At 46.2% G+C, this 17427-nt stretch overlaps 1 protein-coding gene across 1 annotated transcript in view; it reads left to right on the top strand.

The window, feature by feature from the left end:
• LOC147341355 (zinc finger protein 75D-like) overlaps window positions 1–17139 on the top strand; it is a 35179-nt gene extending 18040 nt beyond the window's left edge. The window contains exons 2-6 of the mRNA XM_086389199.1: window positions 5048–5571; window positions 6748–6937; window positions 7636–7727; window positions 8057–8183; window positions 13666–17139. Of these exons, the coding sequence (XP_086245325.1) occupies window positions 5048–5571; window positions 6748–6937; window positions 7636–7727; window positions 8057–8183; window positions 13666–13892 (1160 nt within the window). The 3' untranslated portion in view covers window positions 13893–17139. The remainder of the gene's footprint in view (window positions 1–5047; window positions 5572–6747; window positions 6938–7635; window positions 7728–8056; window positions 8184–13665) is intronic.
• The last annotated feature ends 288 nt before the right edge of the window (window positions 17140–17427 follow it).

Below are 17427 nucleotides of genomic sequence, written 5' to 3'. Positions count from 1 at the left end.
GTAATTGATGTGAATGGTAAGTCTCATAAGGATTTACCCTCTCCCCACTGCAGCCGCTGTAATAGCCCCCATACAGATCTTATGATGTCACCAAACTGATGTTGCTCCTACTTGGAATGTTTCCCTTGATGCCGGAGCAAAGAGGAGGCCCATATAATTGCTCTTAGGCACTAAAAAGGCATTCCAACAGGGGTCTTCACCTAGTCCCCAGTTGAGCCCCCCTTCTGGTAAGCTTTCACTAGTGGTAAAGAACCCATCTGCCAATGCAGGAGATGTAAGAGACACGGGTTCCATCCCTGGGTCAAGAAGATCCCCTGGAAGAGGACATGGTAACCCACTCCAGTATTCTTCCGTCCACCTATAAAGTTGTTTGGTGCTCAGGATCTCATCTTGATTCCTTGGGTGACTCAAAGTTGAAGTGTTTACAGGAAAGAAAATCCTTTTTACACAGTTTTTTCATAGTTTCTCTTTTTTACTTAGTGTTTCAAACATATTAGACAAAACATAAGTATGGAAGGGATCTGGGCGTTATGGATTTAAATTATAAGTAAACTATAAACCTTTAATTATGCAGAGTTTTATAACGGAAAAACGTTTTAAAACGGGTCAATGTATGTTTAAACCACTAATCATATTAATAATATGTAACGAAATTTAAGTGAATTACAACCTGTCTTCCTGGAGTCTCTAGCCATTTAAATTTTTTTTTCTTTTCTTTGAAGCATATAAGCCATAGTAGGTTATAAGGAAAACTGAAGAGATCATTATACTTATTTCCATATTCATTCTAAATGGCTAACTGTATAATCTAATTTCTATTGAAGACACTTATAAGGAATAACTTCGAGCAGATTAATATTAAATTTCACATGGTTTACAAATCTCACTATTTAAAAAAGAGGAAAAGGAAAATGCCTTTATCTGACCATCCTCACTGGTGAGTGACCCAGCTGAAAGGTAAGCCTGGAATTATCCAGAAGCAACAATGCTCTGACTTTTCTTCCATTGTCATAAAACATTCGGTTGAAAAGGCCTGACCTCAGGAACACAGCTTTGAAAGAATCATTCTGAAAACGACTCCTTGGTGAAGCAAACATGTTTACTAGTTTTACAATCACAGATAATGCACGGTGTCCTCTCACACTTTAGGGCAGCTTTGCTCTGCAAATAAGGGTTAACCTTATCTTCTGAGTGTAATCTTAGTTTGCATGTTAAAAGGAGAACAGGCACTCTTGTTTATTTTCCTCCTTGGCATGTAGATCTCTGGTATCCTTGCCAGAGGAGTTTCTCACACTGATTTTTCACACTAAGGTCAGTTTCATCTCCAGTGTACAACTGAGCTACACATAATTTCTTGTCTTCGAGTCTTATAGATAACTTTTGTCCAAATGGCTCTGCTGCTGAAAAGTCGCTTCATTCGTGTCCGAATCTGTGCGACCCCATAGACGGAAGCCCACCAGGCTCCCCTGTCCCTGGGATTCTCAAGGCAAGAATACGGGAGTGGGTTGCCATTTCCTTCTCCAATACATGAAAGTGAAAAGTGAAAGTGAAGTCGCACAGACTTCTCCGACTCTTATCCACCCCATGGACTGCAGCCTACCAGGCTCCTCTGAGCATAGGATTTTCCAGGCAAGAGTACTGGAGTGGGGTGCCATTGCCTTCTACGCGAAATGGCTCAATAATAGGTAAACAATGAAAATTTGGAGACACTGACAACATGAGATATCCGGGTTCTTAGAAAGATGCCTTCTCCAAAGAACTATGCTAAGCAGTACAGGACGTGTAAGATGAAACAAGAGTCCTGTTCTTCAGGGATGCATAATACAGTAGCAAAAGCATGGGGTATGACAACAGGAGACCTACAATTGGTCTAAAATCTGCCACCTGTAATCCACGTGACTCTGCGGACGCCGCGTCCTGTATCTGAATTTCTTTATACGTCAAAGAGAAATATAAACGGAAGGGACACCACGAGGTTCAAACCTACCTAACAAGAATAACGGAGAAGGCCGTGGCACCCCACTCCAGTACTCTTGCCTGGAAAATCCCATGGACGGAGGAGCCTGGAAGGCTGCAGTCCGTGGGGTCGCTGAGGGTCGGACACGACTGAGCGACTTCACTTTCACTTTTCACTTGCATGCATTGGAGAAGAAAATGGCAACCCACTCCAGTGTTCTTGCCTGGAGACTCCCAGGGACCGGGGGAGCCTGGTGGGCTGCCGTCCATGGGGTCGCACGGAGTCGGACACGACTCAAGCGACTTGGCGGCGGCGGCCACAGCAGCAGCAGCAGCAGCAAGAATAAACAATAATAGTTGGGAAGCACGTGCCTGCAAACCAGAAAAGGATTTTTAAAATATCAGGGACTGCTGCTCCTGATCCAGCGAGGGGTCTGGCCAGGAGGACCAAAAGCCTCTTAACTCGAGTCCCCGGGACAATCCTAGTGATGACTTTCGGAGATAGGGGTTCCAGCCAGGCGAACTTCCTGGGAGAAAAGGCCCCCGGCTGTTGGAACGCGATTCGGCAGTAATCTGGACGCAAGACACGCGGCAAGTCGGGGGGTCCGAGATCGCGGACGCTCGCAGGAGAAACCTCCTTCGCGGCGCCGCCAGGACTCCCGTGAGCCCGAGACTCGGTGACCTGAACTGTCCTTTTTTTCTGCATCCGGGGCTGATCGCGGGATGGGGCGGACGTGCGGGACGCTTCCTGACTCGCGTGTGCGCGCCTACGCAGGTTTGCGGGGCAGAGGAGGGGGGGGGTGATGGGCGTGGCTATCACGCCGCCACCGGAAGCCATCCTTTCGTTTCCGGTGGGCGCCCGGCCCACAGCACGAGACCCCAGAATGGCGAGCCGGGGTACGGTCTCGAGGCGCTAGAGGGGTCACGCCGGTGACTGAACTCGCAAGGTCCGCGCATGCCCGGGGCCTCGCGCCTTCCCGGCACCGCCCCCGGGGGCGCGGGAACCCGCACCTGCCTGCCTCCCCGCGACGGCGTGAGGTGTGGTGACTTGATAGCCGAGCCCAGGAAGAGGGAATTGGCGTCCACGGAAGCCAGAGCTGGGTGCAGGTAATCGAGAAGCTGATTTTCCTTGGGGGTTTGGTCAGGAGAGCCTCGAGAAATCCCGAGCCATACCCTTAGAGATACCTCACGAGCCAGCGGGGGTGGGGGGAAGGGCGGAAGTCAGCCGGGGCGGGCGGCCTTTTCGATGTCGCTGTGGCTTCTTTGCCGGGCGGCGGGCGGGTCTGAGACCCGGCGATACCTGTTCTCGAGGAGGCCGGTACTCAGGCAGGCACCTACAGTCATATCTAACCTCCGGAAGCAAACTTCTGGACACCGTGTGGAAACAAACCCCAGGGTTGCTGCTGAAGTCGCCTCGGAGGCTGCTGGTGTGTTGAGAGCTTTTGGTACTTTGGACCCAGAAGGTGGAGGTGGGCCGTAGGGCGGAAAGGCCTACCAGGGCACCCAGCGAAACTTGCCCATTTCTGCTGGCTTATGAGCATATTACTGGTGAATTTGAAAGTCGCGCAGTTGTGTCCAACTCTCTGCGAATGCAGTCCGTTGAATTCTCCAGGCCAGAACATTGGGGAAACTGTAGCGTTTCCCATCTCCAGGGGATCTTCCCAACCCAGGGGTCGAACCTAGGTCTCCCACATTGTGGGCGGATTCTTTACCACCTGAGCCACAAGGGGGAAGTCCCAAGAATACTGGAGTGGGTAGCCTGTCCCTTCTCCAGCAGATCTTCCCGGCCTAGGAATCGAACTGGGGTCTCCTGCATTGCAGGCGGAACTGAGCTAGCAGGGAAGCTCCGAGAAAGAGGTCATTTCAGCCTCCAAGACATTAGTTTCTGCTGACAGAGAAATGCAGGAAGTGTCCCTGTACCTCTGGAGCCATTCCTTTGAACACCTGTGGCTTCCTTGAAAGAGCCTTGTTGTTGTTTCTCTTGGGTCACCTCTGAGAAAATCAGACTCTCAAGGCCATCGTCAGCCTTGCTTAAAAATCTCTATGACCCTGAGGAAATGTCAAGTCAAGACAAGGGTTACCTTTTCTAGGACCTTTCTTGTTTCCGAAGATCCTTAATCGTCCCTGTTTCTCCGTTTGTGTGTGTGTGTGTGTGTGTGTGTGTGTGTGTGTGTGTGTGTGTGTTTTAAGAGCGTGACGTTTGGATATCTTGGAAACAAATCGAGCTGTCAGTTTTTCTAGTTAAGTGAGCAGAAAATTTCATACACAGGTAGAAAGGGGCTCCTGCTGCTGCTGCTGCTGCTAAGTCGTTTCAGTCGTGTCCGACTCTGTGGGACCCCATGGACGGCAGCCCACCAGGCTCCCCCCTCCCTGGGATTCTCCAGGCAAGAGTACTGGAGTGGAGTGCCATTGTGTTCTGTGAACAAGGGGCACAGTGACATTCATATGTGTTCCCAGGAGGTGCCAATGAAGCAGTGTTAATGCCATCTAATAGCTTAGTGGGCGAAACTTGCTGAAAGGAATAAGGTTACTTTTTCTCTAATTTTTTTCTGATCTGAGTGTTTCAGTTTCCCTTCAAGTATTAATATGCTGAAAAAGATAATCTAGATGTTCCATGAAGCAAAGGAATCAGTCTGCATAAGAAGATGAAGGGACAGAGCGGTTGTCCCTCATCTCACTGAGGATAAGAAACTGGAATGATCTATTAAAATGTAGAGAAAGTCAAATACCCCCATTTATAAAGGTAGGACAGGAAGTGCACAGATTAAGTATTGGATAACATCAAAGCTCCTTTTAGCAAATGCATGTAAGTTTTTTCATCCCTCAACCTTAAAGAAAAAGTGATGAACTAGCATTTCTCTTTCCAGAGTTGTATATTTGTTTCAAAGTTGGGTAACAGAGGAAAGGTTGAAAACATGTCCTGAGTCTTGAGCCTTCACGAGTGGCAGTTAATTTTAAAGAGGAGGCAGAACGGTTACTTCTGTTCCTCCTTTTCTGATAACTTTCTGTTCTTCTTCTCTGATAAGTAAGTAAATGTGCGTCATGTGGCTTTCTTCTTGACGTGTACTTTTTTTTTCCTCCCCTCTCTCAGTGCCCTTGGGGAGAAGATCCACTCATTGGTTTTGTACCAAAGCTGACAAGGCCTCAGTTATCAGGTGGCCCAGGAGGATGTCACAAATAGAAGAAAAGCTGTTCCCAGAGCAAATAATGATGAGCCCTGTGAAGGCGCCTGCATGCTTGTACCCACATGTGGAGGTTTTACAGGGGACTAAGAGGTCTGTGAAAGAGAGTTCCAATAAGAGTAAGAAATCCAGCCCACAGATGGGCAGTCTTCATCCTGAGAGTGCTCGCCAGCACTTCCGGAGCTTCTGTTACCATGACACACCTGGACCGTATGAGGCTGTCAGCCAACTGCAGGAATTATGCTCTCAGTGGCTGAGGCCAGAGATCCACTCAAAAGAGCAAATCTTGGAATTGCTGGTGCTGGAGCAGTTCCTGGACGTTCTGCCCAGTCATATCCAGAACTGGGTGCAGAAGTATCATCCACAGAACGTCAAAGAGGCTGTGGCCCTGGTAGACCGCTTTCAGAGAGAATCTGGTGGAATAAGCAATGAGGTGAGCAGAAAGATTCCTTACATGTACACTGTGAAAGAGGGTGAAAGTGGGGTCAATAATTGGAGAATGAGATGGATTAAGTCACTCTTCTGTTGTTCCTTTAGAATAACTAAGTGCAATCTGAAATCACAGGCTTGCAGTGACAGCTTCCAGGTTGGGGAGTTCCTGAGAGTCTTTTCCTGGCCTTAGAAAAAGAAATGCATTTTGCCCTTTTTAGGGCCAGGGTGAATTGAAGGTGGTGGGCCTGGCCTAGCATGGCCAAGGAGATAGGACCTAGCAGCCAAGAAATAAAAGGCAAGAAAATGCTAGGAAGGGAGGAAAAAACCTCCAAATGCAGGGTTTTAAAGGTCAAAGGCAGGAGAGGGTAGCAGCCAAAGTATAAATCAAACCTTTCTGGGGAGACTGCAAAGAAAGAGAGGAAATGGAAAGAGAAAAGGGAAACAAGGATCAGAAAGAAGAAAAAAGCTAACAGTAAAATGGAGAAAATCTGAATGCTGAGGGGTGGTGCTCTCTGGGCTGGGAACACACATCGCAGGGCCAGGAGAAAAGCGTCTCCATGGCCTGCCTTCATTGCTTTGCCTTGGCCTTGCTGGTGAGTGGGTAACCAGGTCTGCCCTGGGGCGATGGCAGCCTACTTCTCCTTGAGAGCCCCGCCTTGAGGAGCACAAGTGTCTTATACACCTGAAGTATATGGCAGAAAGTTGAATCCAGCTCTTTCCCCATTTTTTCCTCCGCTGCATCCCCTTTGTCCATGAAATTGTTCCCTGGACGTGGGAGGATTGGAAAATCCACCTGACAGAAAACCCTCTTTTATTCATTTTCTTATTCTTTAGAGGAAACTAGAAAATCAAAGTCCACTAAAGCAAGGATCCAAGCCTAGAAAGCAAGAGATTGGAGGCAGTGAGAGAACAGACAGCCTACCCCTACCCTGCTCTTGGCCTGAGCTGTGACTGTCCAAGGAGGTGTGGAGGCAAGCAAGTCATAGCTTCTCTCATTTTAATCTGATTTTCCCAGATCATGTGTACAGTTCTTTGTGAGAAAATCGTGGCGCAATATCTCTTCATTTTTAAAAATTTCCTTACTGCTCCCCAAACCTGGACTCTACTCTTATTTGTTCTTCCATCACCACCCCAAAACCAAAAGCTCTTTTCTAATGAGGATGGGGGTTATTTTTAGGTCACAACCCATCAACTGGGAAATGACACAGCGCTCTTGGGAGGAACAGCAGTGGCCCCAGGCTTTAAGTGGAAGCCAGCAGAGCCCCAGCCAGTGGGTGTGTTCCAGGAAGCATGTTCGAATATATACCAAGTACTGCAGGATCCGGGCTGGAATACTCACAAAGAAAGCCAGCCTGTGGATAAAGGAGGTGAGGAGTTTCATCATCATTATATTCTCCTGGGAGCTGTGATAGTAATTGGTTCAGGGAGCATTGCATGGGAATTTTCCAGGTGCCCAGTCATGCTTTCAGTTAGGATGTGTTTCTAGTGAGAGTACAGTAGGTCTGTGGTGGGTGAAGGTGAAGGCCATTCTGGGGTACAGAAGCATCCAAACCACAGAACCCTGGTATTCACAATGTGGACCTTTCTCTATAGAAATTTGAGAGGGGAGAAGAAGGTAGAGCAGGGACAAGGCAGGGGGGTCATCTCACCATTAGAAGTTAGAGGAGAAATTGGGATCAGAAATGGGCTGTCAGTGGCAGAATGGGAAGAGAATTGTACACCAGGAAAAAAGTGATAAAAGAAATCTCCCATGTTTCCCACCAAGGTTTTAATTTTCAAACACCTCTAATGTTTGCCTAGCTCAGTGAACATTTTCTTTAATGAGAGGAAAAGCAGTGGATTTCCTTGCATTTAATGAAAACTGGGAACCAGTTCTATGGAGTGGTGGCTTTTTGGTTCTAATTTATGAGAAGGCCACTTGTGGTGCACATGTGTGAGCTCGTGTGTGCACACACACACGTGAATGTGAGCTGTCTTTACTGAGGGAGTCCTAAACTGTAGAAGTTGGTTTGGGGTATTCATAAACAGAAAAAATATATTTTTTTTTCTGGCTCCTTCCCCACAGCTGTGCCTGCTGAAGAGAGTCCAACCTTTTCTGAGGAGAAAAGCACCCCAAGCTGCAAGTTGGCATCTAAGCTCACCTTGCCTATGTCCCAGGTGAGCTGTACTTTACAAGCGTTTTCAGGCAGCCTGAATGTGGCCTTGTCTGCTTTTCTCTGCTGCCCATGATCCTGCCTTACACAGCAGATGCTCTGAGGCACATTAGCCCAGGGTGTTCCCTAGGCAACTAGGATTGGCGCTGTGAGATTGGGCACCTCCCAAGCCGTGTACTGATCTCTTGGGCACCTTTCCTGTCATCTCACTCCTTTTCCCTTGAATCTTCTCTTAACTTTTTTGGTAACTGGCCTCCCATGTAATTCAGAAATGAGTGATAGGACGGCTTCTGTTGTAGCGAGTACTGAACTACAACTTACTCTCTTCTCTAGAGTCCATTGACATTTGCAGATGTGGCCTTGTATTTTTCCGAGGAAGAATGGAAAATAATGACCCCTGATGAGAAGACCCTCTACCTTGATGTAATGCAGGAACTCTATGAGGATGTCGCCTCTGTAGGTAAAGAGTCTTCCTTTCCTTTGTACAGCAATTGAGCAATCTGTTACATCCTCAGTTCATGGAAAATGCACACCTGTGAGAGTGTCCCAGCAGTGGGTTGGTTCTCAGCTTGATGGTGTGAGGGGAGAGGGAAGGCAGATCCAGATCACCTGGAGAGCTTTTTACAAATACACCTCTTTCTCCTAAGTAGACTGCTTGATCTATCATACTCTTGCCCTACCCTGCAAGCCCACTCTTGCCAGATCTTTTCCATGTCAGTAGAAAGCACAGTTTACCCAGGTGTTCAGGCCCCCAAACTCTCAGTTATCCTTTTTTCCAGTCCTTTTGTTATCCCCTACCCCCCAGCCAATCAGGGAGCAAGTACTCTTAACTCTGTCTTCAAAAGAGCTCCTGAATACAACCATGTCTCAACCTCTTCTGCTCTTACCATCCTGGTCTCCGCCGCCTCATCTCTAACCAGGTCTGCTGGAATACCACAAGACTCCTGTCCCACGACGTTTCCATGTGTCCTTAGGGTTAGTTCCTAGCTTCCTCATTGTACATCCAGCCACAGCCACGGTAGAATATAAAGAAGATACTGAGTTTAAGATTCTGCCCATTTAAATGTTTGGAGTAAATAAAAGTATAGAGAGTTATTCGCTTTTTCTGAAAATAGTCTGGAATTTAGATGGCAGTCCATGACCTCCAAGTTTTATTCTCAGAGTGTTATCATTGCACCCTAAACTTAAAGTGATCTGTTTAGCACAAGGGCAAGAACCATAGACCCAACGTCCCTAAGAGTTCGAGGACATTCTTGGTGAGTCTCTTTGAGGTAAACGTACATATAGGAAGAGGAGAAAATTCCTTAATAGGAGCCTTTATAAAGGCTTAACAATTTTAAAATTTTGTTCCTCTATATTTTTAAAAATTAACCTCTTTATTGACTGACTTGTAGATTCACAAGCATATTTAAAATGTAATTCAAAGGACCCATATACGCTTTACCCATTTTCCCTCAGTGATAACTTTTGCAAACGTACATGACGTCACAACCAGGATAATAAAATGGGTACAGTCCACTTACCTTATTCATACTTTGATTTTCCTTGTATTCGTTGGTGGGTGTGTATGTATTTAGTTATATAAGATTTGATCACGTGGAGGTTTGTATATTCACCACCCCAATGCAGATCCATTACCACAAGGATCCTTCCTGTTGCCCTTTTATCAATACAACAACACACCCTTCCCTCCCACACCCTACCTCATCACCAACCTGTGCCAACCACTGATCTGCTTACAGTTTTCAAAAATTTTGTCATTTCAAAAATACAGCTTTGGGAGATTAACTTTTCTCCTTCACAATAATTCCCTGGAAATTCATCTAAGTTATTGTGTGTATCAGTAGTTCATTCATTTTTACTGCTGAGAAGTGTTCTGTAATATTGATAAACGATTGAAAGATATTTTTGCTGTCTTCAGTCTTGGGCTATTGTGAATAAAGCTGCCATGAACATTCCTGTACAGAATTTTGTGTAGAGATGGTAAGTTTGAGTTTCTCTGGGATAGAGAGTGAAAGAGTGAAATTGCCATTTCATATGGTAATTAGATGTTGAATGCTAAACTGGTTTTTAGAGTGGCTGCATTATTTGACCTTCCTGGCCAGCAATGGATGTGATCCTTTCTCCACATTCTTGCCATTGTTTAATAGTATTACCATTTAAAATTTTTTTGGCTTTCTGTTAAGTATGTAATGTTATCTCATTGTGGCTTGGACTTGCATTTCGCTAATAGCTGATGATGATGTAGTTTTTCATGTGCTTATTTGCCATCTTTATATTATCTTCAGTGAAACGGCCTTTGCCATGGTTTTCATTTGGTTGTTTTTTAAGTGTTGAATTTTGAGAGTTCTTGTATAGATTGTAGTGCTTTCTAGCGTATATGGTTTGCAAGTAGTTTCCCCAAGTCTGTATATTTTTCCTTTTATCCTCTTCCCATGGGTTTCCACAGAGTAAGTTTTTTATTTTGATGCCCAGTTTTTCACTTTTCTTTTTACCGGTTGTATCTTTGCTATCAGGGCTAGCCATAGATCCCTAAAATTTTCTAAGTTTTTCCTAAAAGTTTTTTAAGTTTGCATTTAAGTCTGTGATTCATATTGAGTAGATTCTATATAAGATACGAAATTTAGATTGAAGCTCATTTGTGTTTTTGCTTGTGTAGGTCCAGTTGCTTCAGCCTTGTTTATTGAAAAGGCTGGCCTTCCTCCATTGAATTGCTTTTGCACTTTGGTCAAAATCAGTTGGGCATACTTGTGTATCTGTTTTGTTCCATCGAGTTATGTGTGAGTCTTTCTTCCCACTTTATTTTGTCAAGATCAATTTTATTTTAAGCTATGCTAGGGCCTGTCCCTTTCCATGTAAAGTTTAGAATACGCTTATCTATAAGAAACTTTTTTGGAATTTTGCTAGAAATAACATGAAACTATATGTGAATTTGAGGAGGAATGATCTCTTTACTGTGTTGATTTTTCCAAACAATGAACACAGTATGTTTTTCAAGTTTTCTTTGATTTCTTTCATCATTTAAAAAATGTTATCTACTTATCTATTTTGGCTACACTGGGTCTTTACTGTGGTGTGCAGCCTCCCTAGTTAGAGCTCGAGGGCTCTCTCTAGTTGCAGGGTGCTAGCTTCATTGCCCTGGGGCATGTGGGATTTTAGTTCCCCAACCAGGGATCAGACCTGAGTCCCCTGCATTGGAAGGTGGATTCTTAACCACTGGACCACCAGGGAAGTCCCATCACCAACTTTCTGATAGAGAAAAAAATTTATTTTATCTATGTTTGTGTTAGAGTATAGTTATTCATCTACTTTTTATAATTTTCAGTGTGCAGATCCTCTACATGTTTGCCAAGCATATGCAGGAGCATTTAATTTTCATTGGCATAACTGTAAATGGTATTATTTTAAATTTTTGTTAAAACAAATGTTCAGTGTTTTTATATAGGTCTGCCTCTAATTTTATGTTTTCTTCTTTTATCCTGTGACCCTACTGAACTTGCTTATGAGTTCTAGGAAGGCGTTTTTTGGTAAATTTCTTGGGGTTTTTATACATAGTCACATGATCTACAGTGCTTTTTATTTCTTTATTTATTTGTTGCCTTGTTGCAGTAGGTCCAACTTCTGGTACAATGTTGAATATGAATGGTGAGAGCAAACATCCTTGCCTTCTTCTCAGTTTTATCATGGAAACGTTATGTCTTTCACTTTTACATGTGATGTTCGTGCAGGGTTTTTATTGATACTTTATCAGGTTGATAATAATTCCTAACTTTCCTAGGGTTTTATTTATTTATTTTTGGCTGTGCTGGGTCTTCATTGCAGCACTCGGGATCTCTTTAGTTGAAGTGTGTGAACACTTAGTTGTGGCATACAAATTCTTCGTTGCGTCCTTTCGGTATCTAGTTCCCTGACCAGGAATTGAACCTGGGCCGCTTGTATTGGGAATGTGGAGTCTTAGCCACTGGTCCACCAGGGAAGTCTCTCTTGAGTTTTTTTTATCGTTAATGGATGTAGGGTTTGTCAAATACTTTTCTGTGTCAGTCAATGGGATTATGATCTTTCAAAGCTTGTTGATATATGGTGGGTTATGTTGGTTGATTTCAAATATGGAAATCCTACTTGATCACGGTATATAATGCTTACATACTGTTACATTCAGCTTGCCAATATTTTGTTGAGGATTTTCGTGTTGAAGTTCATGGGAGATGTTAGTCTGTAGTTTTCCTTCTGAGTACTGTCTTTGTGTGATTTTGTTATCAGGGTAATTACTGGCCTTATGAAATGATTTGGGTAATAGTTCTTGTTTTCTGGAAGAGATGATATAAAAGTGGTGTTAATTGTATAGATACTTTGTAGAATGCTCCAGTAACACTATATGAATCTGGAGATGTCTGTTTTGGCAGCTTTTTAATTATGAGTTCAAGTTTTAATTTTCAGAGTGCTGTTCAGATTATCTATTTCACACTGGTTGAATTCTGGTAGTTTGTAGATTTTGAGAAATTTACCCATTTTCCCCTAACTTTTAACATTTGTGAACATAAGTTGCTGATAGTATTCCCTTATTATCTCTTTAATTGCTGCAGAACGTGTAGTGATAGACCCAGTTCCTTCCTGATATGGATGGTTTGCATCTTCTTTCATTTTTGCCTAAGTTAATACAGGTTTATCAGTTCTATTAATTTTTTGAGGAGCAAGTTTTTTGTTTAATTTCTGTGTGATCTTTATTATTCCTTCAATTTTTATTTTCCTTTTTTTCTAGTTTCTTGAGGTAGAAACGTAGATTATTTATTTGAGAGCTTTCCTCTTTTCTGTTGTGTGCCTTTAGGGCTATACATTTTCCTCTGAGCATTCCTATAGCTGCATTCCACATATTTTGATTATATTATATAATTTCATTTTCATTTAAGTATGTATTTTTAAATTTCCCTTGAGACTTTCTCTTTGAATCATGGATTATTAAGAAGTATATTTCCATTTGTCCCCATATATTTAAAATTTTTCTGTTGCCTTTGTGGTTTTGATTACCAATCTGATTCCATTTTTGTCAGATTGCTTTTTCTCACTCAAGTTGTGTTTTGGTTTTTTTTTTTTTTGGTTCTAGGTGTTCTGTGTGATTTGTGATTTGTTTTTTTGTATCCTGATCATTTTGTCTATTATGTTAGGAGAGTCTGAGTCCTATTTAAATATTTTAATGGGCAGTCACTCTGTTTTAGTTTAGCATGTAAGTTCTTTTCTACTTTGTGGAATATGTGTCTAGTGACAGCTTAATTTTCAGAGCCTTTATGGTATTATTTTGGTCTCCTCGATTTATGTGGTACTTCTGGGATTCCCATGTGCTCCTGCTCATGCTGCCAGAGAGTGAGGAATGAGGAAGATCTTTACTTAGGCTAGAGTGTCTCTCAGTGGGAACCTCTGACCCTTAGGGATGAAGAGGCTTCCTGGGGCCGGCTGCTAGTGGCTGGTTAGCTAGGTCCATCTTGCTAGTTCTGCATGACAAATCTGATGTCTCCGATTGGAGTTCTGATGTTGTCAGACGGTTTCCCATTTCCGATTGTGGATAGAGTTAGCCTATTGAGGCAGCCTTCTGTTGCTCAGTTGAGATTTGGAAAACACGAGATCTGGGTTGCCTACATTTTTGGATGTGGGGATGTAAGATACCTACTGTGTTACTCTTCTAGTCCTGGAGTCCCAACCCATTTTGCCTTCCTCTTACCACTTTATAGAATTCTCTGTTCATTGTATCTTGCATTCTTAAATGGATTTGTAGTTGTGCCCAGAAAGGAAGACCAGGGAAAAATGGGTCTGTGCCATTTTGTCCAGATTAGACCCAAAATCCCTTGTTCCTGTATTTTTAAAAAGCTGTCAGCATTGATTTTTCTTCCATGCCGACAGTTTTCTTGTTCTGCGAAACAGATGGCTGATTCTTCTGTTTATTCCAACAGGGTTAAAGCTCACAAATGACACTGGAAATGACCCACCTGTATCTCTTCCTACATTAGAGATACAACCATCAGGATGCGAAGTATTAGGAAAGGCCACAATGAAAGATGCTGAGACAACAGTGGGCAAGGAAAATCAGGGTGATACATGCAGGGTACGGAAACGACCTCACAGTCCCGAAGCCCCAGCTCTCGCCAGCCACTTCGTGGCTGGTGACGAACTGCACTGAAACTCTCAAAACGGGCCCTTTCCATGAAACTCGAGGAAATTATCTGAGTGCAGCCAACCTGTTGTTTCACTTTAGCCGAAGGAGGGAGCAGAAGGAAGAAATTCTTCATTAGAAACATGAATGATTGACCCTGACCGAAAAGGTAGGAGGCCAGAGGTTGGACTTGCGGGCTGGAGCGAGGCTGTTGCCATGGCATCTAGATATCCAGCCCCTGGGCGGCTTGGGGGAGGAAGGGACCCGTGGAAGCCAGCCTGGAAAGCTGCCGAGCCGAGAGCAGGCAAGGCAGGGTGCACGCAGGCCCTCTGGACAACCTTGTCATATTTACAACTTGGGGATGAGAGGCGACTTCCTGGGCATCTCCGAGGATCAGCCCATCACCTCGGACCATGGCTCCGGTAGTGTCACCTGAACACGGGGGAATGGAGGGAAATGGCCCTGGAGAGGCCCTGAGAAAGCCCTAGAAGAGAGAGGATGCTGGCCCCCTTGTCCTCCACCCCTCGAGAGGCAGCCTGGATGGATGGTTGTGTTCTTGGCCCAAGCCCAGGTCTGTCTCTTTCTCAGCCCTTCACAAGACTTCCTCCTGGCGGGTCTGTGGGATTGCTCTCTGGCCTGCTCCTGTTGTCTCTCTTGTTCCTCTCCACCCTCCAAAGCTTTGCATCAGGGGACAGGGAAGAGAGGGAAAGACATGTTCCTCCCAGCCCTGCCCCATCTCAGCCACGCTCCCTCCACCTCCTACCAGTGCCCTCCTGTTGCCACAGAATGTGCTGCTCCAGTCCTGGACAGCCTCAAGCAGCCCCTGTGTCCCAAAGGATTTGGGAAAGTGGGGGTCTCCTTGAGTGGAGGGCAGCTGTCAGGCCGGGGTGGGAGAGCAGATGGAGAAGAGGCTTGTAGGGTAGGCAACAACTGGGGAGACGGGGACATCTCTGGGTGAAGAGGCAGCTCTCAAGTCCCCATGTTTTTCTTGCAGGAACTGGTTTTATAGAAGGTGAACCGCCCCTTCTGTGGTCTTGTCTAGAGAGTCAAATCCCTGCCTGGGGCACCCCTGACCCTAGAGTTGCCTGGGGAGCACCCGAGAGAAGAGCCTGACCCCTCGAGGAGAGGCAGGGCCTTCCAGGTGGAGAGCCCGAGGGGAGGGGTGGCCTGATGATCCAGTACTGGCATGGGGAAGGAAGGATGGAGCTAGAGACACTCTGGTGGAGCAGGTTCTCCCCACCTGCTGGGCTCTGGGAAGGGAGACATTTGCCCTTGTCACATAGATCAAAGTGGGGGAGCTGAACCTGCCTCTGGGTCTTCACTGCCTACCTGCACCCCAGTCTCTGGGAGATCTGGCACAGTGGGATGGGGGAGGGGAGCACAGACTCCCAAGAGATCTAGAGAGAGAGAGAGGCCCGTGGCAGGGAAGGTGAGAGCAAGTTACAGGGAAGAACTGGGGGACAGTCTGAGCTGATATGGTCACAGGAGAGAAGAATCCCAGAACCCCCTTGGGGAGCAAGGTCCTTACACACAAACCTCCCCACCCTAACCCAAGCCCCACGCAAGGCTTAACCAGGGGTTCCTTGGTGTCGAGTGGCACAGGCCTCTCAGTTTGGGTGGGGTGGTGGCTGGCTCCTGGGGCCGAGTGTAATAGGAGGGAAGGGATACAAGTGGGTGGGGTGGAGCTGAGACCCACGCATGACCCCATATCTCTGTCTCCAGGCTGTCCCTCCTGCTAGGATCACACAGGAGCATCTGCTCTGGATGGGCCTGCAGCGGTCCTGGCTGTGCTGCTGACTGGTGCACCAGGAGCGGCACTGAGGGGAGCCGGGAGAGGCCCTGGCCCTCACCCCCATCCCACATCCACATCTGCCCCCTCACTGATTGCTCGTGGTCCTGGTCCTCAGTTCCTGGGACTAAGAACCACAGCAGCCTGGTTGCCCCTGGGACAGAGGGGCTGAGCCTCACACCATGTGCCCTTCTCAGCCACCCAGGGCCCGGCTGAAGAGCTCTGCCTGCCTCACCCCGAGGCCTGAGGCTGCACCCAGGCTACCACATGCCCCCCGCAGATTCCCACAGACGGAAGGGTGCTGATGGCTTCCTCCCTTGTGCCAAGTTGCCTGTAAACCCCTGGTCCTGGTGGCTCCTCCTCCACCCCAACTGTGTCCCTCCAGGACCACTTCCGGGAGACTGCCAGCCTTTGGACTGCATCCCTGGAGTTCTGAGAGACTGTGACATGGGCTGCAGGGGAGGAGAGGAGCGCAGGACCAGGGGCCTCCTTGGGGCTGATGTGTAAATGTGCCCTTTTCAAGTTCGGGTCTCATGCTCTGGGTGACTGGATCCTCAGCCGCAGCCTCTTCCTGGGCCAGCCTGAGAGGACCTGGGGAGGGCACTAGGGAGGGTCTTTACTTAATATGTGCGTGCCTGTGTGTGAGTGCACATGTTGAGTGCATGTGAGTGTGGGGATGTGTGTGTGAATTTGCATGTTCACGCATGAGGGCTTGAGTGTGAGCATGGGAATGTGCGGGTGTATAAGTGTGGATGAGTGTATGGGTATGAGTGCACAGATGTGTGTGTGTGAAGGTACTGGTGTGAGAGTGTGTGTGTGGGTGTGAATATACATGTCAGTGTGCATGTGTGAATGCGTGTGTGTGCGTATTTATGCACACATGAGTGGCTGTGCGTTGCAGACGGTGCTGAGCTGTTTAGTGGGTGTGCTCTGGGGGACGGGCATCCTGTCCTCCCCAGGCTCCCAGCTCTGTTGGAGCTGCCTGGGCCCTGGGAGGCCGCTTCCTAAAGTGGAGAAAGTATGTTGGAGATTCAGGGGTCCCGGGCTTAGAGACCCATCATCACCTGCAGAGAATCCCCCCTCCCCATGGGGCTCTGGCTGGGGCTGTCCGCCCCCAAAGGTATTGGCTGTGGGAGGGGCGGGGACACGTCCTCAACACGTGCTCCTGCCACTATTTTTCTTACCATTTTGATCTTGAGTAGTTTGCTGCTGCTACTGCTCTCCCACCTCTTCCTCATCTCCTCACTAGGCCTCTGCTGCTCTCCTCTCTGTGTACTTTATTTGCAATCTCTTTTTCAGGCAGTGGAGGTTCTACACCATCACCGACTTGAATAAGACAGCTTTCCCTTTTCTGTGTGTGATGAACTCTCCACCAGTCAGCGCAGTCTGGTCAGAGAAATGTTCTTGTTTTCAGTGTTGTCAAATCTTGTGTCTATCTAAGTTAATAAAAAAAATTATTTGAGTTCAATAAAAAAAAAAAAAAAACACACAGAGGCCTCTTGTTTCTGGTGTGGTGCCCCCTTGGAGGAGAGGGTCTGTTGGTGAGCTCACCCGACTCTGGTGGCCAGAAGCTGGGGGAGGGGAGCATCCTGAGGGCTATAATTGGGTGGGGTCATGGCAGGAAACCAGTGAATGTTATACTTCATATTAATAGAACAAAGGGGTAATACATAATCATTCCAAAAGATTTAAAACATGGATTTGGTGAAATTCAGTACCCATTCATGATTTTAAAATCTTTTAAGAACATTGAAATTGTTAGGAACTCATTCT

This window comes from Bos grunniens, chromosome X, assembly GCF_055505025.1.
Source record: "Bos grunniens cultivar Pamir isolate PY7600 chromosome X, Bosgru_T2T1.0, whole genome shotgun sequence".
NCBI classification, from domain to species: domain Eukaryota; kingdom Metazoa; phylum Chordata; class Mammalia; order Artiodactyla; family Bovidae; genus Bos; species Bos grunniens.
Note: the sequence above shows the minus strand (reverse complement) of the source record. Positions and strands in the feature narration are given on the sequence as shown.